At 43.8% G+C, this 26,718-nt stretch overlaps 1 protein-coding gene across 1 annotated transcript in view; it reads left to right on the forward strand.

The window, feature by feature from the left end:
* The window catches only part of PPM1H (protein phosphatase, Mg2+/Mn2+ dependent 1H), a 296,864-nt gene that overhangs the window by 249,093 nt on the left and 21,053 nt on the right, over nt 1-26,718 (forward strand). The window contains exon 9 of the mRNA XM_062203311.1: nt 17,597-17,748. Coding sequence (XP_062059295.1) covers nt 17,597-17,748 — 152 coding nt within the window. The remainder of the gene's footprint in view (nt 1-17,596; nt 17,749-26,718) is intronic.

The raw sequence follows: 26,718 nt of genomic DNA on the forward strand, positions 1-26,718 counted from the left end.
GGTGTGTAGGGGAATGGCTTGCTGGTTTCGTCAGCATTGGTGAGGGCTGGGATTTAGAAGGAAGCTGTCAACCTCTGCAAAAATGTACATGTTCTCAGAAAAGTTATAGAATTAAATAAGCTGTGGAAGTTTTTGTAATCGTGACAACTAATATTGATAGCTAATAATAACAACTAACACGAACAATTTTGCCTTGGCCAAACACCAAACTAAGTTTATTATTTTCAGTTGACAAATGGTAATTATATACATATAATACATTGTAATTATAGTTACAATTAACTAGAGTCAACATGCTGTACAGTCGATCTCTAAAAGTTATTCCTCCTAACTAAACCTTGTGCCCTTTGAACAATATTTCTTGTCCAACATACTAAGATTTTTACATGCAGTATTTCATATAATCCTCCCAAGAGGCAAGTATAATTATTATACCCATTTTACAGATTGGGAAACTGGGACGTAGGGAAGTACAGTATAACTCCTTCAGGGTTGTACAGTTATTAAGGAGCAAGCTGGTGCCTGCACCGAGCTCTGTCACATGAATCAGTAGTCTGCATGTGCAAGGCTGAGTTCGAGGAAATGCCTTTGGTCGGTGTCCTAGGACCCACTAAGGACTGATTCCGGGGGCTCTGCAGAGGGCACCTTTGTCTCAACCCAGGACAGCAGTGAAATCAGTGGCCACCGTTTCTCCAAGAAATATTGGGCCTCAGACTGATGTTGTAGGAGATGATGGTGCATGGAGCAGGGAACTGGGAAAGACCGTGTGTGCAAATCTAGGCCACAAAGAATTGTGGAAACCAAGATGGTGTGCCTCAAAGTCAGCTTCATGGGTATGGAGTGTGCGTCCTGAGCTTTTCTTGCATGGGATTAAAATTGTTGTACATTTTAAATGCTTCCAGATGGAGAGCCCGTAGGCAGAACCAGAAAGTGGGAGAGGAGCAGCAGCTTGCCCTGGCTGCTGTGAGAGAGAACAGAAGAAAGAGGATAGGTTCAGGCCCCCACCCCCACTTCCGTCCCCCATCCTTTGGGCAGGAACACCTTTCCCCTGGGTGGTAGCGATAAAATCATTCCCAAGCAAATTGCCAGATCAGTGTATTCAACCCAGTTAGTGAAGAATCGGGGACTCCCTTGCTGTCTTCCTTGTCCCACCCTTCCTCACTCTGACTCCCCGAGAACATCCCCCTGCTCAGCTCTGTCTGTGCCAAGCGCAGGTCTTTATTTCACTTTTGGGTTCTAAATTTCAAATGCAGCTCAGCCTGCTGGTCTGAATGGTCATGGGGTGGGATGTGATTAAGTTCTAGGAAAAGGGGGCTCCAGGGTCTTCTTGGAAATCAGCATTGTTCCCATTCATCATTAGAGCTCCTAATTCAATTTGATGAGTTCAATATAAATAAATCAAAAACATGTGGATTGAATTTACGTAAAAAATGCACAGGGGTTTAAAAATTAGAGAAGGGTTTCTGGCCAAACACATTTTCGGTTTCGCTGAACACAAGACGCTGGAAAAATGTTGAATTTGCCAAACCCAGGGAGCAGCCGCCAGGTTTGCTGAGCCTCCTTCAAGCCTTGCGGGGTTGAAGGCAGGGATTTCTGGCCCGGACCAGAATTCCACAGGAGGCCCCCACCAACCGAGCCGAGGCCTGTGAGCTGGAGGCTGTGGGTTGAGTGCCAGAGGCCTCGTGACTGCTGTGGTCCCAGCACCTTGTGTGCTCTGTGTAGCAGGAAGGGTTGCAGCCTCTCCCCTACCGTGAGGAAAATGTCTCCAGTCCTCTTGCTTGATGAAACTCACCCCTGAATGTTTTCATACCATCTTCAAAGAGTTCAGGTGGTGAAAGACAGGATTTGTTAACTCAGGGTGCTGGAGCCCAGGCCCTCCCTGCTTTTCCCCACCCCCACCCCCACCCCAGCACATGCATCCTGTCCTGTTCGTCAGGCGCCTTGGCACACGCGTGCAGCCTAAACCTCCAGATGTTCTCTCCTCCACGCCCCTTTCTGGCCTGGGACAGGCCTGCTGCAGAGCCAGGGTTCTGAATTTCGCCCGCTTTCAGCCGCTGCTCCCAGGCTAGGCTGTTGCCCTTAGCCCTCACCCGGGCTCTGGGAAGAACAAGGCTGTTTTCTGTCTGGGGGCAGTTTGCAGGGCCAGCTCCCTTGCCAGCTCAGCAGTCAGGCCTCTCCTCCACCTTTGCCAGGCGGAACCACAAGGAGCCCAGTCTTCTCTCTGCTTCATTTTTCCCCTCCTTGGTTTTCAAAATTCCTGCCAGCTGTTTTTTATAACTCCAGATCACTCGTTTAGCTCATTCTCGGTGATTTTTTAAAATCTAGATGGTATTTTTCCTTTCATCTGAAACAGCCTTCCCCAAAAGAACAAAGACCTGAGACACAAGTCTATAAACCCCAACCCCAGCACCAGGACTGCCTGTGGTATGCACACATGATTCCAGCCTCTTTGCTCTCCTTTAAGGTGAGATGGAAATGCCCGAATTGACAAGTCACTGAGAAGAGCAAATGAGGATGTCCGCTCACTCCTAATTACCAGTCTTCTTCCTACAGCCGAAGGTGTCAGACTCCTGGATTCCTAGTATCCGCTTTTGTGTGAAGAGAGGATGACTATTTTGTTTGAGCCCCACCCCCTGACTCTCCCAGGAAAACCTGAATAATATTGAAGGAAGATCTTCTCTTTCCCTCTGAACACTTACAGTCTTCTGATTCTGACTTATTGTGCCCTGAGTTATGACCCCCGTTTTAGGAAAAAGCATGTTTTGTTGGTTTTGTGCCTTTTGTGGCCTGGCCAATTCATTAGAAATCGTGTGGGTAGATGATGACATGAGAAAATGGCCATGCTGTATTGAGCGAAACAGAATGACTGTACTCGTATATAGAAAAGCTACATTCACAGGTATGAACTAGGCATAGCCAAAGACCTTGATGTTTTCTGAAGCAGTTAACAGTAGCTATCTCTGGGTGGTAGACGAGGGAAAAGTTGTTAAATGAAAAATCCCTAGACCTTTCAAAACAACTTTGCAGGGTGACAGAGTAGTTAAAAATTCAGACTGGGAGCAGGCATTTAGCACAATGATTAAAATGCTGTTTGGGACCCCTGCATCCCATATTGGAATGTCCAAGTTCAAGTTCTGGTTCTGCTCCCAATTCGAGCTTCTTGCTAAAGAAAATAACATGACATATAAACCTCAGACTGTTAATGAATCTTGGCTTCAAGGTCTGTCTCTACACTTACTGACGAGTGACGTTGAGAAAGTTTACCTAAATCTTAGCTCCTTTAGTAAAAGTAGAGGACAATAGAGTTGTTACACCAAGGAATACAAATAAAAAAATTAAACAGTGCATATAACATGCCGTGCACAAAATCTGGCTTAATAAATAGTAGCTCCATCAAAACCACAAAATATCACTGGCACTTCCCATCGTGTTTATTGAGAACACTGGGAAACAGGTCCTCAAGGAACAAGAATTTTTGGCCATGTGGAAGGTGAGACTAGCCAAAGAATAATTAGCCATTTCTGTTTCTCACTTCCTAAGGGACAAGAAGAATTTGGATAAGGGAGGGAGAACTATATAATCAAAAGCAGAAGAGAATAAGTAGGACAAGAAAAAGAAGGAAGCAGAAGTGAGGCTGGTGTGAAATAAAATTTGCCTCAGGGAGTCACTAAGTTTGGAAGATTAGCTTGAAGGGCTATTAGCTATAATAAAGCTAATTACTGCAGAGGCCCTCCAACTGGACCTGAGGCGGCAGGGGGAGGATCTTCCCCTAACAGCCGATGGGGGCCAGGGCAGCCAGTGTAGGACTGAAGCTGTGTGATAGGAGCTGAATTAGGATGGGGACTGGCGCACTGAAAACAGAAGCATGTCTGAGAGGGATTTAAAAAAAAAAAAAAAAAAAGAACCGGTGGTAGATGTGATTTAGAGGATGATGGTGCCATTGTGAACGCTCACCTCCCAGCCTCCTGCTGGAGAGTCTCCCTTGTACTTACCTGCTGCAGGATAGGAGCAGAAGGCACAACTGCTACTTATGGGAAAATAGAGACCAAAGAGAAAATACCAAAGAATTCAGTGTCCCAAGTCTCATCAAAACCACAGGGAGAGAGGGCCTGGGAGTATTACATCCCACTGCAGTGTTGCTGTGGATTCGTTCTGAGAGGAGGAGCGTGGTGGGGGCAAGAGGCATGGGGTCATGACAGATACTGGGAGCCAGGTGAAAGCAGGCTAGAGGCAAGCAGCCCACAGACTCATTTATTTCAGTTGGTACAGCAGCTTATATAGCCAAGGCAGCCAATCCAGTCAAGGGGTGGTTTATGCCCTAACCAATCACTGCCTGTTGCCAGGCAGGCTCCTTTGCCAGGTGGGTTCTGAAGCCATTCCCTGAGTAACTTGACGCTCACTTGCCAGCAGCCATCTTGGCACAGCCTTCTCATTCTACCACATTTCCCCCTTTTTGTTTGTTTTTGAGCAATGGGAGGCATGATCCTTGGCTATACCATTGTTGACCCTGTTTCCATGTGGTCTCCTCATGCGGCTGTGCCTGTCTTAGGTTGTCCCCCAGGGGATCTTACCCATTGTTGACTAACCAGCCCTCAAAATGGGAGACCACACTACAATGCCTTTGTGTCTCTGTTGACTGCAAGATAAACCACCTCCAAAACCTAGAGGCTTAAGAGATCAGTCTGGTACCATCTTTCATGGTTCTGTGGGTTGACAGGGCTCAGCTGGGTGGTTCTCTGCTGGGATCGTAGGTGCTTGTTGGTGCTGAGGTCATCTGAAGAAAATATTGGACTGAAAGTCCAAGATGCTCATTCACACAGCTGGCAGTTGATCTTGGTCTTTGGCTCAGAGTTTATCTGAAGTAGCAACACAATGCCTCTCCATTTGCTGTTTGTTTTCTTTTCTTTTCATTTAAAAGCAGAGACCAACCTTCCATCCACTGGTTCCCACCCCAGATGCCTGCAACAGCCAGGCTGGGCCAGGCCAGAGCCAGGACCCTGGAATCCCACCTGCATCTCCCACATGAGTATCAAGGGTCCATGTACTTGAGCCATCTTCTACTCAAGCTGTGTATCAGGAGGAAGCTAGGTTAGAAGCAGAGAAGCAGGGACATGAACCAGCCACTCTGATATAGGATACAGGCATTCCAAGTGGGGCTTTAAGCCACTGCACCAAACTCCTGCCCCTATATTTGCCTTTGGCTTCTCATAACACAGCAGCTGGATTCTGTGAGAAAATATTCCAAAACACAGAGTGTTCAAGATTCTCAGGCAGCATCTACAAGGCTTCTTCAGACCTGGTTTCCCAAATCCCAGAGTATAGCCACTGCCACGTTCCATTGGTTAGGGACATCACTAAGGCCAGTTCGTAATTGAAGTGAGGGGAATTGGGATCCAGCTCTTGAAGTGAGGAGCAGCACACATGTATAGGGAGTGGAGGAATTGATGGTGGTCGTCTTGGAGACTATCACAACCGCCCTGTGATAGTGCCTCCCTGCTGTGAAATCTTAAGGATGAAAGTACTAATCATCTCTCTTTCTAGTGCAAACTAATGTACATTGATGAGTTAGCTGTTGAACTAATTAAGAAAGGAAATCTGGTTTGTAGTGTAAAGAAAGATTTGCAGAGAAGCTAATTAAACTCAAAATTGGGGACCTTTGATGAGGTCAGCCCCTGTGAGTTCTGGTTGTTGCCGAAGAGAAGAACAGATGGAATTGGGAAGCTTTTTGGTAAACATTTCTCAAAGAAAGACCTATGCTGCCAAGGTTCTAGTAATTTGTTGTGATTTCTTTTCCTAATAAATATTCATATTAGTATCTAAATTTGTAATCATTACTTTTGTAGCCTTAAAGAGAGACCCCCAAATGGTGTGCCTCACAAAACATGAGTCACTCTGTGCGAAGGGAAGATGGGGAGCTCTTAGGATCGTTGAACAACCGGAATTCATCACCTCTCCAGTCCTGCACATCGGCAGTATCTTGCGCTTCTGTGTTCTCAGGGTGGTGTGCCCTTGGGGACTACTTGCCCTCAGCGTTGCCACCATCACGTTGAATGTGCTGGCAGCAGGCATGAGGGGAGGGGGAGAATCAATGTTAAAAGGGTACACGGTGACCTTGTGCCAGAGAGACTTCACGAGTCGGCCTGTTCGTCTTCGTCTCTAACTCTGGAGTTCAGCTATAACAGTCACGTGTGTGCCTGTGTGCCATTTACATGTGTTGTTTTCATTTGGCTGCTGATTTGAGATTTGTTAACCAGCAAATTTTGAAAAAGTTTTCAGTTTTTTTAATTTATTTGAAGAGAAAAGTAACAGAGAAATCTTGCATCCACTAGTTTACGTCTCAGATGCCTGAAACAGAAAGGTCCCAGGTCAGTGTCAGGACCCAGGAACTCCATCTGTGTGTGGCATGGACCCAAATATTTTCAGGGTCTGCTGGAGCAGAAGTGGTGGCAGGACATGATTCCAGGCACTCTGATATGCTACGTGAGCATTCCAAGAGGTAGCTTAAGCCACAACACCCACCCCTTTTATTTATTTATTTTTATTTGAAAGGCAAAGAGACAGAGCTCCTGTTTCCTGGTTCATTCCTCAAATGCTTCCAACATCTGGGGTTAAGCCAGAATGAAGCCAGGAACCAGAAACTCAAGGCAGGTGTCTTATGTACATAGCAGGGACACAGTACTCGAGCCATCACCTTCTGCCTCCTGGCATGTCCATTAGCAGGAAGTTGAAATCAGAAGGAGAGCCAGGCCTCAAACCCAGGCATGGGATGCAGGCTTCCAAGCAGTGTCTCAACTGTTTCATCAAACACCCACCTCCACCTGTGTGAATACAATCAAAATTTGAGATTTAATCTGATTCACTCCTAAAAAAACTGGCTTGGCCACTCCCACAATTCTTGGTCACCCAGTGGGAGTCAACCAGTGTAGTGTGCCGGACACTTCCTCTCCTTGGTGATCATTCCCCTCTGACTGCCTGAAAAATAAGAATTTCATGTGAATGTTTCAGTTAAACCTGGCGCCTTTTCTGCATTAAGTGGTGGTATTTTACTAGACTGAGATTTAAAAGATGCAAATTCCCGAGATCTTCTTCCTGAAAATCTGAGTCACTAGGTATCCTGAGGGCTTTAGGAACTTTCACAGTGTAAGAAAATTGTGAAGCAGGGCCGGCGCCGCCGCTCACTTGGCTAATCCTCCTCCCACGGCGCCGGCACCCCGGGTTCTAGTCCCGGTCGGGGCGCCGGATTCTGTCCCGGTTGCTCCTCTTCCAGTCCAGCTCTCTGCTGTGGCCTGGGAAGGCTGTGGAGGATGGCCCAAGTGCTTGGGTCCTGCACCTGCATGGGAGACCAGGAGGAAGCACCTGGCTCCTGGCTTCGGATCGGTGCAGCGCACCGGCCGTAGCGGCCATTTGGGGGGTGAACCAACAGAAGGAAGAGCTTTCTCTCTGTATCTCTCTCTCACTGTCTGTCAAAAAAAAAAAAAAATGTGAAGCAGGTGATTCAAAAGCTATTCTTTGAGAAGGACTGTCCTGTGCCATCCTTCATTGTGAATCAGGAATTTCAGCTTTGCAGTCCTAATGTGGGTGCGAGATACATTCACTCCTGGTCCTAGACTCTGATTCATTCTTATGCTGCGTGTGACTCAGTGCCAGCCTGGTGGAGGAGACAGCCTACATACCTCATTCTCCACTGGAACTAAGTCTGCTGACACCTGGGCGTTTTGGGATCAAAGACTTCCATAGGATAGACATTGCCACACAGAGGTGTCCTACAGTTTGCCAGCAGTGACCGTGTCTCCTCTTCTAAGGCAGCCTACGTGGTGATTTGCTCACTGGTTCTCTTGCCATGTCTACAAACTTGCTGTTGTGGAGTCCCAGGGAGCAGGAACACTGTGGGGGTGTCAGTCCCTCTGACCACAAGTAGCAGCCACAGGAACAAAGAAGAGCAGTCATTTAATTTTTCCTATGCCAGGTGCCCATATTACCCCTCAACAGGACATTTTTGAAAGTCAAAGGAACACTGTTGATAATTACGCTGGGGGCAGGTGGTGAGGGTGGCACTTGGCACAGCACATTAAGACACCTGCTTAAGATGCCCACATCAGGCTGGCGCCATGGCTCACTTGGCTAATCCTCTGCCTGCAGCGCTGGCACCCCGGGTTCTAGTCCCATTTGGGGCACCAGATTCTGTCCCGGTTGCTCCTCTTCCAGTCCAGCTCTCTGCTGTGGCCCGGGAAGGCAGTGGAAGATGGCCCAAGTATTTGGGTCCCTGCACCCGCATGGGAGACCAGGAGGAAGCACCCGGCTCCTGGCTTTGGATCAGTGCAGTACCAGCCATAGCGGCCATTTGGGGAGTGAACCAACGGAAAAAGGAAGACCTTCCTCTCTGTCTCTCTCTATCACTGTCACTCTGCCTGGCAAGAAAAAAAAAAAAAAAAGATGCCCACATCCCCTGTTTGAGTGCCTGGGTTCTAGTCCTGCCCCTGCTTCTAACATCCTGCTAACGTGCACCCTGGACGCACCAGGTGATGGCTCAATTAGTTGGGTCCCTGCCACCCATGAATTGAGGGACATGAATTGAGTTCTAGGCTCTTGCCTTTGGCTTGGTCCAGCCCTGTTGCAGGCATTCAGGCAGTGAAACAGTAAATGGAAGAGTTCTCTCGCCCTTGCTCGCTTGCTCTTTTTTTTTTTTTTTAAAGCTGCTGGAAAAAAAATGAAATTCATTTTTTGAAATAATAGTTATGCTGGGAAAACAGGAGCAAGCCAAAATTCAGGCAAGCAAGGATCTGTGGTGACTGTTTATTCCTCGCCTGCCTCCTGAATGGACTTGAGGCAACTCAAGCCATCCACTTGCACGCACAGGTTGGGATTTCTTCCAACCCATATCTCCACAGAGGACATTTCGTTGAAGGTGGACTTACTCTTCAAATGAGAATTGGTCTAGATTCAAGCTCATCCATGCGTTTGTGCATTCAGTGAGCTTCTGGCTTAGTGGTGAATAAGCTATTGGGAACCAAAAGAAAGGAATCTCTCACGGGAGTATCCCAGCATGTAGTGGAATTCCTGCCTGCAGCTGACCTCACTGAGCTGTCGAGTACCAGACCTTTTGTGGGAAAAAAATGGAAGCCTTCTGTTGTAGCAGCCAGGCCCTGGGTACAACTCCAGGCTGTCTTCACACCATCCAATACTTCAGCTGGTTTTGAAACTTTTTGAGCTACTAATCTGAATCCACCTTTCAAAGCCTAATGTTTGTTTTGTCTGTAGACTCCAAAAGAAAAAACAAACCCTCAAGAATATCTGTGGTATATTCCAAGTCTAAATTATACTTGCAGCCACCACAGCCAGTTCTTTTTGGGTAGTATGAGCATCCAACATGTTTGCAGTACTGAAAGGTCACTTGATTCATTTGCAGCCAAAAGTTCTGAGGTCATATGGCCAGTCACATCCAGGTCTAGCTCATCCTATGATGAAAGAGTCGGAGAATGTTAGAGCTGTAAGCATCTCAGGGGCCACCTACTCCTAATCTGTGATTTTGCAAAGGGAGACACTGTGGACTGGGAAAGTCAAACCTCAACCCCTACTTCTTCCAAATGGAAATCCAGTCATGCAGCCAAACCAAACTTGGCAAAGTTGCCCAAAGGCACCAGCCCACTCTCACATCCCTAGGCATTGGCCCCTCTACATGTAAGACGTAGGATGTCCCAACTCCTTCCTAACACTCTCTGTCTGAGGAATCAGTACTCCTCCTACATCAGTAAGCTTTGAAATTGTGAATGAACAAAGTGATTTGCCTCACAACCAAGGGACAGAGATGTCTCAGACCCAAGTCTTTTGCCACCAGATTCACTATTGGTTTAATGACATGTAGTATGGATGGATACAGTCTTGGTGGCTTGCTAGATGCCTCTCTTAAAACAACCTACTTGGTTCGTAGGAACACAGAAAAATAGGCTGGAGTTTCATTTTCTTTTGGTACAAGTACCATATGCTAAGTTCTGTAGGTTGAGTTTTAGGGTTGGCCACAACAGGGAGAGGGGACCAGACATTAAACTTTCCTTGTTCCCCACCACCTGCTGGCAGCCTTTGCCTTTACCTTGGGAGCCACCTTTGGCTTTTCTGCCAAGAACACTCCTGAGAGTCTCCCCCCTCCCATCTCTGTTCTCTGCAAATTTTGGAATTAAAGGGCAATCCACACAGCCAACTCTTACTCTTTTCCTTCCGCCCACAAATCTACACTCAGTGTCAGTGCTCCGAGATCTGTGCCAGGAGAGAATGATACACAGTACGTGAGAATCAGCAATTCCCTTCCAAAGTGTCTTCCTTGATTTCCATAACAGCTTTCTGAGAGAGTTAAACCAGGTGTTATCCTATTTATTTTTCTTGTTTTTTTTTTTCTTCAATTTTTTAAAAAAGAAATGAGTTCAGATGAGTTCACTTTGAGAGCCAAGGAGAATAAATGGCTTGTCTCGAGTCATGAGCGAGTTACAGAGGCCTGAACCAAAAGGTCTTGTTGCGTGCATTTCTCCTTGGCAAAGCCGAGCCTGAGCTCTGCCGGAACTCATCATCCTACATTGAGTACTTAAGAGGGAAGGAGGGTTTGGAGAATTTGCTGAGCTGATAAAGATGTAAAAGCCGCGAGGGCGTCTCTGAGAGGCAGCGGAGATTTAGCAAATGGAAGAAGTGATGGATTCTTTTTCAAGGTAGCTCCAAGAAGCCTGCGTCAGCTTACAGTACTATAAGCTCTCTTAACATGCCACTGAAATATCAGCAGTAATAGGGCAAAGATGTGAGCCCGTATTAGACAAATGCTGAAACAGCAGCCCGTGGCTGAGTGCTAAGTGGAGGTGCTGTATGAAAGAGTTGTCTTTCACAGGCTCGTGTGTGAAATAGGTGCCCAGTGATAACATTGCAGGTGTCTCTAAGAGCTCGGAAGCCCAGTGGGAGCAATCAAAACTTGGCTCAGTCGCCTGGGCTCCTTCTGGCCCCCCAAACTTGTTCCTGCTCTCCAGCGCTGAGTATTTTCCTGTTTGTTGACTGCTCCACTGAAAACAGGGAAAGAAGAAGAGTTCACTACTACTGTTAAACGTCAGTGGAGTGGGTGTTTAGCCTAGTGGTTCAGACACCTGCATCCCGCATCAGAGTGCCTGGGCTTGAGTCTTGGCTCAGCTCCCAGTTTCAGCTTTCTCCTAATGGGCACCCTGGGAGGCAGCAGACAATGGTTCAAGTACTTGGGTCCCAGCAAACCACATGGAAGACAGGAATTGAGTTCCTGGCCTCAGCCCCAGTCCTTGCAGGCATCTGGGGAGTGAACCAGTGGATGGGAACTCGTCTCTCTGCCCCTCAAATAAGTTAAGAAAATGTTCCGAAAATTAACACATTGCATTTGGTGATTATTTGGAAGTGTTGGAGTTAACAGGTTAAATCTGTTGGAGCATCATGAGTTAGGAGGAGTTCTTGTGAATGGATCTTGCATGTTTGACATTTTTTCCCCCTCTTCTCCCATTTATTGTCTATCTCAGCAAAGAATAGTCCTGAAGATCGACTGTAGTTTCCATTGTGAACAGTATTACTAGGCCTACGGGAGAAAGGCAGCATGGGATATCTGGCCTCCAAATATTAAATGTTGGGGTCGGGGGCGGGGAGTAAGAGGCCCAGCTCCCTGGGTGTTCATCATTACTGGATGGGGTATATGCCCACCTAGGGAGACAGTTCCATTGGTTATTAATTGAATGGTTACCCAACCCAAGGTTCTGTGCTCTGTTCTGGCCATAGAAACGAATAAGGCAGACCATGCCCCTAGAGGAGTTTATTGCTTGTTAGTGTTTTTCAAGGTGAGGTTCCTCCAGCATTCACATCAGAATTACCTGTAGTCTTTACGTTTGTTGAAGCCAGGACCCTGGCTTAATTCTCCACAGAGTATTTAAAGACAGAACCCTAGAATCTTAATTTTTGTTAAATAGTATCCACATGATGGTTAAACACATTAACATCTGACAATAACTACTCTCGTGGAAGATACAGACATAGGAAGTCAGACATGTACATATAGGGAAATGCTGTGTGTTACGAGACGGGAAATGATCGCCCCTACGGAAGATGGGAAAAGAAAGAAGGCAGCTCCTTGGTGCTCCTCTTTGGAGGACCCCTCTAAGCCCCCCATCCTCAACACCACGTCTGTATCCCCATATTCTTAATCCAGAGCAGTGCCAGGCCCTATAATGGAGGCAAGATACAAGCAGGAGTGGAACCCAAGGCCAGAATGACTCCCCCACTCTCCTTACCTGCTCCTTGTTTTCTCCAGAGACCCAGTCCTTCTCTGACATTGGACTATAATGGTGTGTCTGTCTCATGTACTAATTGAGAAGCTGTAAGGGATATTGTCACTTTTGTCCCCTGCCTCTCTGGTGCATGGAAATGTCATTGGCACCTAACTAGTGCTCGGTGTACATGTGATGAAAGCAGAAGGCAGGTAGAGCAGTCCTCACTGGTCACCTGTCTCAGCTGCCCAGATGACATTGCTCTGACAAACTCCAAGAATCTCAAGGACTTGTGGGGCCTTCCTGTGCCTCCTGGAAGAAGGGAACATGAGTACAAGCCACTAGAAGCCTTGAACACAAAGGTGTTGCCCTGCCAAGGGCAGGCTCTGACAAAGGCGTTGCCCTGCCGAGACTCTTCCAGATGGATGAGACATGGTGAACCTCAGAGCCCATTAGTTTGGTGTGTGGCTCAGGAACATTAAGAAACTATTTAAGTAACACTAGTGTCTGCAAATAATTGATAGAATTAAAAAGGAGAGAATGATCCTACATGAGAAGCAGGATACACAGCAGACTCATAGAATGGCAAAAGCCCTAAACAGCACTCTGGCCTCAGAATCAGCCCTTCATTCATTCAGATCTGGCTAAAAAGCCCATGAGAGCTTCGCAGGCATGGAAAGCCAAGACACTCTGGCCAAAAAAAAAAAAAAAATGACCTAAATGAAATATCTCTGTGAGTGAGATCCCAGCAGAAAGAACGGGCCATCAAAGAAGGCAGTACCTTTCTCTGAAGGGAGGAGAGAACTTCCACTTTGAATATGGCCTTGTCTAAATAAGATCAGAGTTGGTGAAACCAAGAGGCTTCCATAGCCTTGGCAGCTCATGACAGGAGCCTCGGGTGATTTCTGACGTCATAAATAAGAGTGTCAGTTGTTAAATCAACAACGGGAGTCACTGTGCACCTGCTCCCCATGTAGAACCTCTGCCCTTAATGTGTCGTACTATAAAAATTAATGGTAAAACTACTACGCAGACAGTACTCTATACTCTGTGTGCCTGTGTGGGTGCAGTCTGTTGAAATCTTTACTTAGTATATACTAAATTGATCTTCTGTATATAAAGATAATTGAAAATGAATCATGATGAAGAATGGGATGGGAGAGGGAGTGGGAGATGGGATGGTTGTGGGTGGGAGGAAGGTTATGGGGGGAAAAGCTGCTATAATTCAAAAGTTGTACTTTGGAAATTTATATTTATTAAATGAAAGTTGAAAAGAAAAAAACTAAGGAACTGAACAAGGGAGTTGTGAGGAAGTGGGTGTGGTCTCCTTGAGGAGGGCCAGCCAGAGCTCCTGCTGAGGTCTTCTGCAGCACGGGCGGATGGGAGGGTGAGTTCTGCGGGGTGGCCAAGACAGCAGTCCGCTTTCTCTACAAGCCTTTCTGCCCAAGGTTCTGCATCACAGGGTAATGTATAAGATGTGAGTTCTAAATGGGAAGTTGGCAAAATCCTTTGGAAATTGGCTGAGGAGCAGGAAACAAAGGGTTTCTGTAAAAACCTAAGAGGATGTTAACTGGGGATTGCCTCTGGGAATAGGGTTGCCACCAGGTTTGTATTATTTACTTTAGATTACTCAGAGAATGGTATTAAAGGGGACTTCCATGTTGGCTAAGGAAGCTGCATTAGGGAGCTGTTGGAGGGAATATGAATGGTGACAGAATTCAAGGGTAGCATTTTAGACATGTTTGTATCAATCCACACCCACTCTGTTGGACAGATTTCCAGTTGAGTAGTGAGCAGGGTAACTTCAGCTTCAAAACTCAGCCTGTCCCTTTTCTTGGGTCAAAAGAAAGCATTTTGAAGCTTTCTGGCCCCTCGTCACAGGGCAGATCCTGAAATTAAAATTAAGTGGATGTTATCCTAGGCCTGGGAACCTCCCTTTCAGGAGCTGTATGAAAAATAGAATCTCCTACTTAGCCCCAAGCATGGGATTGACCTCCTGACATTCATAACTCCCTACCTCTGGTTACTTAATATTTCTATTTTCTGTAGCTTGGTTTTCGCAAAAGTTTATGGTCAATAGCCTCCAATAAGAAGGGAGCAGTCTAATGTAAGCAAAATTATTGCATATTAAATTTAATAATGCAGTAAGCACTTCAAGATGCAATGACTTTGAACAGCCCTTGTCTCAACTATTGAACGGGTGTTTTGTGTGTGTATGCAAATTATCGAACCCTTTACTTAGTATAGAGTTGGTCTTCTATGTATAAAGTTAATCGAAAATGGATCTTAGTGGAGAATGGGACTGGGAATGGGAATGGGAAGGGAGGAGGAAGAGGGATGGGAGTGTGGGTGAGAGGGTAGGTATGGTGGGAATAAGCACTAAATATTAAAATTGTACTTATGAGGTTGGCGCCGTGGCTCACTTGGCTAATCCTCCACCTGCGGCGCTGGCACCCCGGGTTCTAGTCCCCGTGGGGGCGCCGGATTCTGTCCTGGTTGCTCCTCTTCCAGCTAGCTCTCTGCTGTGGCCCCGGAGTGCAGTGGAGGATGGCCCAAATGCTTGGGCCCTGCACCTGCATGGGAGACCAGGAGGAGGCACCTGGCTCCTGGCTTCGGATCAGCATGGTGCGCCAGCCACAGCACGCTGGCTGCAGCAGCCATTGTGGGGTGAACCAATGGAAAAAGGAAGACCTTTCTCTCTCTCTCTCTCTCTCACTGTCCGCTCTGCCTATCAAAAAAAAAAAAGGAATTAAAAAAATTTTTTTTTAAATTGTATTTTGAAATGCATGAAGTCTGTATTCCTCATCTAAAAGGTTTCTTTGCGGGTTGGAAGGAACAATACAGTAAGCCAAAACCTGAAGTGAGGAGCCCATGAGTGATAATGGCTGTCTCTTTGTAGAGCCTACACTAAGGAATAGTCTGTGTTGGCTTTACAGGTTCCACTGGGCCCTTGAGTTCCTTGTGTACAGACATGACCCAGTTGGGGTCCTTCATGGCTTCTGCTACTCAAAGTGTGGTCTGTGTGGCTACTGCATTGGCATCAGCTTGGAGGAGGTTAGACCTGCAGACTCTCAAGCCCTACCCCAGAATTGAGAATCTGCATTTTAGCAGAATCCCCAGCTAATGCCTATGCATATCAATGTAGGATAAGCACTGCTCTAAAACGTGCAAGGACGAGAGAAGAAGATAAAGTGAACAGGGTTTGGTTGCTTCTACTAGAGTAGAAATTGGACCACATTAATTGTGATCTGAAGATAGCATTCTGACAATTTGGGCCTTTCCAGTCTGCTTAAGTTCCCCTTCCCTGTTTTCCTTAATTTGGCTCATTAGGCTCAGCAGCTTCTCCAGGATGTCAGCTGAGCCTTACATAGCATGTCTTTTGAGAAGATGTTTAAGGCCAGTGTGGTTTACTCACTAGTGCGCATCCCTAAGCGTGGTTCTTGTGCTGTGCTAATTGTTATCATGTAGTTTACAGGTCATAGAGGCCTGGCATCTGGTGGCTACTTTTCACTTGAACCCAATGATCAAGGGCTCTGTAGATGAGCACTTGGTAGTGTTCTGTCCCCTGGGCCTTGGCTGTTCACCCACAAAGCCAGCTGTACACAGAGTGTCACTGGCCTGGACGAACCTTTCTAAAGCATAATGTGGCAGGGCGGGTGTTTGACTTAGCAGTGAGACATCCATGCCCCATATCAGAGAGCAGGGTTTAATACCCAGTTCTTGTTCCTGACTTCAACATCCTGCTAATACAGTCCCTGGGAGGCAATAGTGGAGGCTCAAGTGATAGCATCCCTACCACCCGTGTAGGAGACTTCGATTGTGCTCCCAAGCTCCCAGTGTTAGGCCTGGCCTTTGGGGACATTTAAGGAGTGAACCTGTTATGGGAGCTCTGCCACCCTTCCACCCCTTCTTTGCCTCTCAAGTTGAAAAATAATTATTAATTTTTAAAAATAGGAGGCTTAGCTATCAAAGACCTGGATTTGAATAGTTGGTAGGCTCTTTGGTTGTATTATCTCTACATACAAAATGACACAACAGTGACTGTGTGGTAGACACATACACAGTGGCTTACACTACATCCTCCCTTACCCTGACCTCTCACTTTCCTGCAGAGTTTGTTTTAGAAAATAGGATACAAGAATGAAGGAAGCTTAAAAAAAAAAAGAATGAAGGAAGCTGGAGACTGATTAAATAGGTCTGCCTTTGTCCTCAGTTGATGAGATGGGACAGACAGATGTGAATTCAACCCAACTGAAGCTTGGTATCTATTGTTAGTTTCACCAAGGCTGCCCTATTCTTTTTAAAGAACACAGGTAGATGTTGAAGTATCCAAGTCATGTAAGATAATGGAGATGAGGAAAGACTTAAGGTTTCACTCTAGACAGACAGACGCTGCAGAGACTCAGGCTGAGCTTGAGTGCTTTGTACCTTAGCCTGGGGCTCATCCACCACAGTGCAGTGTCAGAACCCCATTCTCATGTGGAAGGAATCCAGCCCCTTGGGCCTCATAACTGATAAGGCAGGAAGGGTTTCAAGTGAGAGTATTAAATAAAGTCAGTCTCCTTAGTCCTAGACAAATAAGAGGATACTTCAAAAAGTTTATGGGAAATGGAGTTAAAAAGTAAGTTTATTTTGGTACGAAAAATGTTGAAATCCGAGCATAGTTTTTTCAGAATACATATTATTCATGAAATTTTTGAAGACCACACTCATAAGCATGAATTTCAAGATCATTCCAAGCATACCTCAAGTGTTACATTTTCAACTTAATTCTTACTTAATTATTAAGGCCATCTCTTGGGCTCATTCCTGGTTGTTTATTGGGCCCATATGTCTGCAGAGCAAGTTATCAAAGGAGGCTACCCTGGCCATAAAGCTTCTAGTATAATCAAGTACCTTACAGTGCATACCCAAAAGCCTCTAGGCTGGTCAGGAAAAGGAAAGAGGAATCAAAATCAATTTGTAGGAGGAAGGTGTTTGGCCCAGGGGTGAAGCTGCCTGCTGGGACACCTGCATCCCATTTTGGAGTACCTGGGTTCAAGTCCTGGCTCCAGTCCTAATTCCAGCTTCCTGCTAATGCAGACCTTGGGAGGCAAAGGTGATGGCTCAGGTAATGGTTCCTGCCACCCACCTGGGAAATCTGGATTGGTTCCTAGCTCCTGGCTTCAGCCTGTCTGAGCTCCAGCTGTTGGGAGCATTTGGAACATGAACTAGCAGATGGAGGGTACACTGTCTCTCACTCTCTCACTCATTGTCTTTCTGCCTGTCAAGTTAAAACAAGAAATCATTTCATGAAGGAGAATCACGTGCTGATTCTTATGCTGTGGTATTCCTGTTCCTTTCAGGTAAGAGTCTACGATCTCTCCAAATATGAGCATGGAGCAGATGATGTGCTGATCTTAGCCACTGATGGACTCTGGGATGTTTTATCAAATGAAGAAGTAGCAGAAGCAATCACTCAGTTTCTTCCTAACTGTGACCCAGATGACCCTCACAGGTTTGTGCATTGCTGTGATTGTAGGGTGTTCCTTCAGGAGACACGCATGACATGACGGAAACACTCATGCATTTTTCATCATTCATAATTTGTAGCAGAGAGTGATAGGGATGGTTCAGTAATCCAACTGCAAAAGAAACTGTATATCTTATTAGAGGTATTTTCTAGGCCAGATAAAACCCTCCTTAAGTTGAACCAATATGCAAGTAGTAAACAATTTGATTTGTTAGATATTTCAGCAGCATTTCTTTCTCACGGTCTCTTCATATCCTCCAGAGTAGGAATAATCCAGGTTTTGATCCTGCTGGTAAGAGTGATGAGACAAGCTCCATAGCACTGATTTTGACCTTTTGGGTAATTGTTTCTTCTGGAAAGATTGGGAAAGGACAGACAGATTAAAGTAGGTATTCCTTTCTAGTGTGGAGGCAGGTAAATATTCTAAAAAATCCTGGAAGCCACTCAGAAATAGAGAGGAATCACCTCTAGAGAAAGAAAGCTTTACCTAGAACACAAAGAAGCAATTCACCATGAGTGACAACCAGCAGAAACAGTAAAGCTGAAACTGTAAATACGTTATTATTGGACTCATCAGTCAGAAATTTAAATAGATATTTTACATGCTTCCAAAATTGTTACTAAATTGTTATATTGAGAAGATGAGCAAGAGGCTCTAAAATGGCTGAGATTTTTAAATAAGGAAATGGAATTTCTAGAAATGAAAAATGTAAACATAAAAATTAAAAATTCAGTGAATTAAACAATTGAAGAGAACATTGGTGAACCTGAAAATTTATTTGAAGAAATAATCCAGAGTATGGCTCCAACAGACAAAGAGAAGAGAGAAAGTAAAATGAAAGAGGCTAGGCAGACCTCAGATGTTCCAAATAGATTTCTAAAAGGAAGTACTATAGGAGATGAGAATAAAAAGTCTAGAATTTTTTAAAAATACTAAACCTAAGGCCTGAAAAGCCCAACAAATCTCAAACAGATTTAAAAAAAAAAAAATTATGAGCAACCGGAAAGAAATGACAAAACAGATACATAGGAATGCTCTAGACATTTAGGCTGACAGCTCATTTTTTAAAAGCAACAATAGGAGCCAAAAGACAGTAGGATTGTATCTTGAATTGGTCAAGGAAAAAATAGCTATCAGTATAGAAGCTTTATATGTAATAAAACCATCAATAAAGAGGGATGAAGTAAAGAAATTTTCAGGCAAAACAAAAACTAAGAAATTTTATTGCCAACCAATCTCCTGTAAAGAAAAATTCCAGAAGTATATGGTCAGATAAGAAAACGAAGAATGCCGTATGGAAGATCTGGGAAGTAGGGTGGATTATTAAGATAAGCTGTAAGTATGTGTGTATATTTAAATGTACGTAGACTGCATAAAAAGCAATAAGAATGTCCCATGTATGAAGTGAAATTTGGTAGTAGGGGCTGGCATTGTGGTGTAGCAGGTTAAGCTGTCACTTGAGAGGCCCACATCAGAATACCCGTTCACCTGCTTCCATTCCAGCTTCCTGCCAATGAGTCTGAGAAGGCAGTGGATGATGGTCCAAGTACTTGGGTCCCCGCCACCCATGTGGGAGACTCAGATGGGGTTCCAGTCTCCTGACTGCAGCCTGGCCCAATCCCAGCCATTGCAGGCATCTGGGAAGTGAACCAGTAGCCACAAACTCTCCGTGTCCATCTGTGTCTTTCTCTCTGTCTCTCAAGTAATCAAATAAATAGATAAATTTTAAAGGCTGGCGTTTAAGCCTTTTTCTACTTTAATGAGCTAAGCATAGGTGATGACTCCACTAACCTTTGACTTCCAGAAGTGACTAGTTTCTCTCCATGTCGTGAGGTAAGTTTTTCCCAAGCTTTCCCCGTATCACAAGGAACCCCTGACCGGCAGGGAAGACAGGAAAAAAAAAAACATACCCTAACCACAAAGTCAGACGTTTCTTGCTGAAGGAAGACTTGTGTTATTTCACTGGTTCTCCCTATTTTCCCCTCATAAAACATGTACAAAAGAAAACAACAAGTGTTGGCAGCCATGTGGGGAAATCAAAATTCTTGTACATTGCAAGTGAGAATATAAAATGATGCAGCCAATGTGGCAAATTGTGTAGGAGCCAAAGAATTAAACATAGACTCACATATGATTCAGCAATTTTATTTCCTGGTATATATGCGAAAGAGATGGAAGTAGAGGCTCAGCCTTAACATTTTTACACCCAAATTCATAGCAGCATTATTCACAACAGCCCAAAGGTCGATGCAACCCAAGTGAATGGCTAAACAAAACATAAATGCATACAATCAAATCTTATTCGGCCTGAAAGGGAAGAGAATTCTGACACGTGCTATAACATGGATAAACTGTAAATGCAAGATGCTACGTAAAACAGACCAGTCAGAAAAGGGCAAATATTGTGTGAGGTCCTAGACAGTGGTCAAAATCATAGAAACATAAAGGAGAATGGTGCAGGGGCTGGATGGAGGGAAGACATGCTTATTGTTGCAGGGGTGGGGAATGTCCAGCTCACAGGCTGTATAAGGCCAGCAAAATCATTTGGTCTGGCTCTGCCAAGGCAACTGCACGTGGGACTTGAAATTCAATAAATCTATAGCAATCTAACTCTTAAGATGATGATTCTGGGCTGGCGCCGTGGCTCAACAGGCTAATCCTCCGCCTTGCGGTGCCGGCACACCGGGTTCTAGTCCCAGTCGGAGCACCGGATTCTGTCCCAGTTGCCCCTCTTCCAGGCCAGCTCTCTGCTATGGCTAGGGAGTGCAGTGGAGGATGGCCTGGGTGCTTGGGCCCTGCACCCCATGGGAGACCAGGAGAAGCATCTGGCTCCTGCCTTCGGATCAGCGCGGTGCACCGGCCATAGCGTGCTGACCACAGTGGCCATTGGAGGGTGAGCCAACGGCAAAGGAAGACCTTTCTCTCTGTCTCTCTCTCTCACTGTCCACTCTGCCTGTCAAAAAAAAAAAAATTAAAAAAAAAAAAGATGATGATTCTGTGTGGCCCACGAATGCTGTTATCAACATCCAAAGAGCCCATGGCAAGAACAGTTTCCCCACCCCTGGAATGGGTAGTTTCAGCTGGAGAACATGAAAAAGTGCTGGATAAGGACTGTACCGATGGTTGCATAACAATGTGTGTCCATAATGCCACTGATATGAATATTGGAAAATTACTAAAAGAGTTATTTTAGGTAGGTTTTACCAGCATGCCAAAAAATCAATTTGTTTAAAAAAATAATAATAATAATAACAAAGTAAATTTTTGAAAGATCAAAAATAGAACAAATAAACAACATTAAGAGCATAAACAGTAATAACTCAGGGGCTGGCACTGTGGCACATTGGGTTAAAGCCATGGCCTGCAGCACCAGCATCCCATGTGGGTGCCAGTTTGAGTCTGGCCACTCCACTTCCAGTTCAGCTCCCTGCTAATGTGCCTGGTAAAGCAGTACAGGATGGCCAAAGTCCTTGGGCCCCACATGGGTCACCCACATAGGAGACTCAGAAGATGCTCCTGGCTCCTGACTTCAGCCTGGCTCAGCCCTGGTTGTTGTGGCTATTTGAGGAGTGAACCAGTAGATGAAAGATTTCCCTCTCAGTCTCTCCTTCTCCTCTGTAACTCTGCCTTTCAAATAAATAAAATAAATCTTTAAAAAACAGTAATAATGCACAGAGCAGTGATTAAAATGAGACTACGATGCAAAAGGCAAAAATAAATACAACTTTTAGAAGATAGCATAAAAGATTATCTTTATGACCTTAGTGTAGGGAATGATTTCTTAAGACAAAACACAATAAATGAAAGACTGCTAAATTTGTCTACATTAAAATTACAAACTTTGCTTCCTCAAAAGACTACCTCTTTTTTCTTTGTTTTATCTTCTTTTTCCCCCAGAAACCTTTTATTTAAGGAATACAAACTTCATTCATTTCATAAGTACAGCCTTAGGAAATACCGATTCTGCCCATCTCTCTTCCTCCTCCCTCTCCTATTCCCACTCTTATTTTTCACTAAGATCTATTTTTCAATTAACTTTATATACATATGATTAACTTTATACTAAATAAAGAGTTCAACAAATAGTATGAAAAATAACTGTTTCTCAACAGTTGAGAAAAGGGCTGTTAAAAATCATTGCATCTCAGGCCAGCGCCGCGGCTCACTAGGCTAATCCTCCGCCTTGTGGCGCCGGCACACTGGGTTCTAGTCCCGGTGAGGGCACCGAATTCTGTCCCAGTTGCCCCTCTTCCAGGCCAGCTCTCTGCTGTGGCCCAGGAAGGCAGTGGAGGATGGCCTGGGTGCTTGGGCCCTGCACCCCATGGGAGACCAGGATAAGCACCTGGCTCCTGCCATTGGATCAGCGCGGTGCACCGGCCACAGCGCGCCAGCCGTGGCGGCCATTGGAGGGTGAACCAATGGTAAAAGGAAGACCATTCTGTCTCTCTCTCTCTCACTATCCACTCTGCCTGTCAAAAAATTAAAAAATAAAATAAAAAAAAAATCATTGCATCTCAGAGTGTCAATCTCACTTCTATAGATGACCTTTTAGGTGCTTTATTAGTTGTCACAGATCAGGGAGAACAAATGGTATTTGTCCTTTGGGGACTGGCTTATTTCACTAAGTATGATGTTTTCAGATTGATCTATTTTGTTGCAAATGACAGGATTTCATTTTTTTTATCACTGTGTAATATTCCATGGTATACATATCCCATAATTTCTTTGTCCAGTCTTCAGTTGATGGACATTTGGGTTGACTCCATATCTTAGTTATTGTGAATTGAGCTGCAGTAAACATGGGAATACAAATAACTCTTTCATCTACTGATTTCATTTCCTTTAGGTAAATTCCCAGGAGTGGGATGGCTGGGTCCTATGGTAGGTTCAGATTTCTGAGGTATCTCCAAACTGTATTCCACAGGCTGTACCAGTTTATATTCCTACCAACAGTGGATTAGGGTACATTTTTCTCATCCTCACCAGCATTTATTGTTTGTTGATTTCTGTTTGAAAGCCATTCCATCTGGGGAGAGGTGAAACTTCATTGTGTTTTTGATTTGCATTTCCCTGATGGCTAGTGATACTAAGCATTTTTTCATGTGTCTGTTGGCCATTTGGATTTCCTCTTTTGAAAAATGCCTGTATAAGTTCTTTTCCCATTTCCTAACTGGGTTGCTTTTACATTGTTGTGGAGTTTCTTGATCTCTTTATATATCCTGGTTATTAATCCTTTATCAGTTTCATAGTTCGGAAATAAATTCCCCGATTGTGTCAGCTGCCTCTTCACTTTGCTGATTGTTTCTTTTGCAGTGCAGACGTTTCTCAATTTGATGTAATTCCGTTTGTCAATCTTGGCTTTGATTTTGTGTGCCTCTGGGGTCTTTAGCAAGAACTCTTTGCCTGTGCCAAAGTCTTGCAGGGTTTCCCCATTGTTCTCTAATAATTTGATGGTATCAGGTGATAGATTTAGGTCTTTATTTTGAGTGGATTTTTGTGTAAGGTGTAAGGTAGGAGTCTTGCTTTATACTTCTGCATGTGGAGATCCAGTTTTCCCAGCACCATTTGTTGAAGAGACTGACCTTGCTCCAGGGATTGATTTTAGTTACTTTGTCAAAGATAAGTTGGTTGTAGGTGCTTGGGTTGATTTCTGGTGTTTCTATTCTGTTCCATCGGTCTATCCATTTGTTTTTTATCAGTACCAGGCTGTTTTGATTGTAACTGCCCTGTAGTCTGACTTGAAGTCTAGTATTGTGATGCCTCTGGCTTTGTTTTTGTTGTATAGATTGCTTTAGCTATTTGGAATCTCCTGTGTTTCCATATGAATTTCAATATATCTATATGATGAATTTATATATATATACATATATATATAATTTTCTGTATTTGAAAGGAATGTCACTGGTATTTTTATTGGTGTCACATTGAATCTGCAAATCGCCTTTGGTAGTATGGACATTTTGATGATGAGTCTTCCAATCTATGAACATGGAAGATGTTTCCATTTTTTGTGTCTTCTATTTCTTTATGTAATGTTTTGTAATTCTCATTGTAGAGATCTTTGACATCCTTAGTTAAATTTATTCCAAGGTATTTGATTTTTTTGTAGCTATTGTGAATGGGATTGATCTTGGAAAATCTCAGCTCTGGCATTATCTGTGTATACAAAGGCTGTTGATTTTTGTGTGTTGATTTTATATCCTGCCACTTTACCAAACTCTTCTATGAGTTCCAGTAGTCTCTTAGTGGAATCTTTTGGATCCCCTATATTTAGAATCATGTCGTCTACAAATAGGGATAGTTTGACTTCTTCCTTCCCAATTTGGATCCCTTTGATTTTTTTTCTTGCCTGTTGGCTCCATCTAAAACTTTGAGGACTATATTATATAGTAATAGTTAGAGTGGGAATCCTTGTCTTGTTCTTGATCTCAGTGGGAATGCGTCCAACTTTTCCCCATTCAGTATGATGCTGGCCATAGGTTTGTCATAAATTGCCTTGATTGTTCCTCTGTAATCAATCTGCTTCAAGTTTTCATCATGAAAAAGTGTTATATTTTATCAAATGCTTTCTCTGCATCTATTGAGATAATCATATGGTTTTTGTTCTTCAGTTTGTTAATGTGATATATCACATTGATCTGTGAATTTTGAACCATCTCTGCAATCTAGGGATAAATCTCATTTGGTCCAGGTGAATGATCTTTCTGATATGCTGTTGGATTTGATTGGCTAGTATTTTGTTGAGGATTTTTCTGTCTGTGTTCATCAGGGAAATTGTCTATATTTCTCTTTCTCTGCTGTATCTTTTTCAGGTTTAGGAATTAATGTGATGCTGGCTTCATAGAAGCAGTTTGGGAGGATTCCTTCCCTTTTAATTGTTTTGAATAGCTTGAGAAGATTTGGGTTAGTTCTTCCTTAAATGTCTGGCAGAATTCAGCAGTGAAGCCATCCAGTCCTCAGCTTTTCTTTGTTGGAAGGGTTGTTATTACTGATTAAATTTCTGTATTGGTTATTGGTCTGTTTAGGCTTTCTATGTCTTCATGGTCCAATTTAGATAGGTTGTATTGTCCATGAATCTATCCATTTTTTCCAGGTTTCCCAGTTTGTTGGCATACAGCTCTTTGTAATAATTTCTTTTTATTTCTGTGGTGTCTAGTGTTACATTCCCTTCTTCATCTCTGATTTAATTGATTTGGGTCTTCTCATATTTTTTTGGTTAGTAGAAACATTGGTGTGTCAATTTTATTTTTTCAAAAAACCAGCTCTTCATTTTACTGATCTTTTTTATATTTTTTGTTTCAATTTTGTTTATTCTCTAATTTTAATTATTTTTTCTACTAGTTTTGGGTTTGGTTGCTATTGTTTTCTAGGTCCTTGAGGTACATTGACAGCTCATTTATTTGGTGCCTTCCCAATTTCTTGATGTAGGCACCAATGGCTATAAACTTTCCTCTTAACACTGCTTTTCCTGTATCCCATAAGTTTTCATATATTGTATTATTGTTTCATTTGTTTCCAGAAATCTTTTTGATTTCTCTTGATTTCTTCAATGACACATTACCACTTCATTCAGGAGCATGTTGATCAGTCTCCATGTATTTGCATATATCCTAGAGATTCTTGAGTTGTTGATTTCCAGCTTCATTCCATTGTGATCAGAGAAGATGCATGGTATGGTTTTGATTTTCTTTAATTTGCTTTTTGACTTTGACTTGCTTTGTGGCCTAGCATATGGTCTATCCTAGAGAAGTTCCATGCACTGGTGAGAAGAATGTGTATGCTGCAACTGTAGGATGAAAGGTTATGTAGATATCTATTAGGTCTATTTGGTCTATAGTGTTAAGTTTTGTTTCCTTGCTGATCTTCTGTCTAGTTGATCTGTCCACTGCTGAAAGTGGAGTATTGATGTCTCCATTACTATTTTATTGGAGCCTATGTCTCCCTTTAGATCCATTAACATTTCTTTTAAGTAGTCAGGTGCCCTGTGATTAGGTGCATATTTGTTTATAATAGTCACGTCTTCCTATTGAATCGATCCCTTCTTTGTCTCTTTTAACAGTTTTTATATTAAAGTCTACTTTGTCTGATATTAGGATGGCTACACCAGCTCTTTTTCAGTTTCAGTTTGCATGGATTATCTTTGTCCATCCTTTCACTTTCATACTGCATGTATCTTTGTTGGTGAGATGTGTTTCATGTAGGCAGCAAATAGATGGGTTATTTTTCAATCCATTTAGCCAGTCTGTATCTTTTAACTGAAGAATTGATGCCATTTACATACAAGGTAACTATTGATAAGTAAAAACTTGGCCCTGCCATTTTTCCATAAATATTCCTATTGTCTACTTTGGGTTTCCTTTGTGCTTTTATCTAGATATTTTCTGCCTTCACCTTCTTTCATGGTGATGACCATGTTTCTGTGTTTCTGTGTGTAGCACATCTTTAAGTAACTTTTGTAAGGCTGAATGAGTAGTGACAAATTTTTTCAATTTCTTTTTGTTATGGAAAGTCTTTATTTCATCTTCATTCATAAATGAGAGCTTTGCAGGATACAGTATTCTGGGTTGACAGTTTTTTTTTTTTCTCTTAAGACTTGGAATATATCTCGCCATTCTCTCCTAACCTGTAAGGTTTCCGATGAGAAGTCCGCTGTGAGTCTGAATGGAGATCCTCTGAAAGTAATCTGGCATTTCTCTCGTGCACATTTTAGAATCTTTTTATTTTTTATGTTTAATGTGTTGTGATGAGGATCTTTTCTGGTCATGTCTATTAAAAATTCTATGTGCCGGCCGGCACCGCAGCTCACTTGGCTAATCCTCTGCCTGCAACACCAGCAGTTCTGTCCCGGTTGCTCCTCTTCCAGGCCAGCTCTCTGCTGTGGCCCGGGAGTGCAGTGGAGGATGGCCGAAGCCCTTGGGCCCTTGTACCCACATGGGAGACCAGGAGGAAGCACC

This window comes from Lepus europaeus, chromosome 10, assembly GCF_033115175.1.
Source record: "Lepus europaeus isolate LE1 chromosome 10, mLepTim1.pri, whole genome shotgun sequence".
In the NCBI taxonomy this organism is placed as follows: Eukaryota; Metazoa; Chordata; class Mammalia; order Lagomorpha; family Leporidae; genus Lepus; species Lepus europaeus.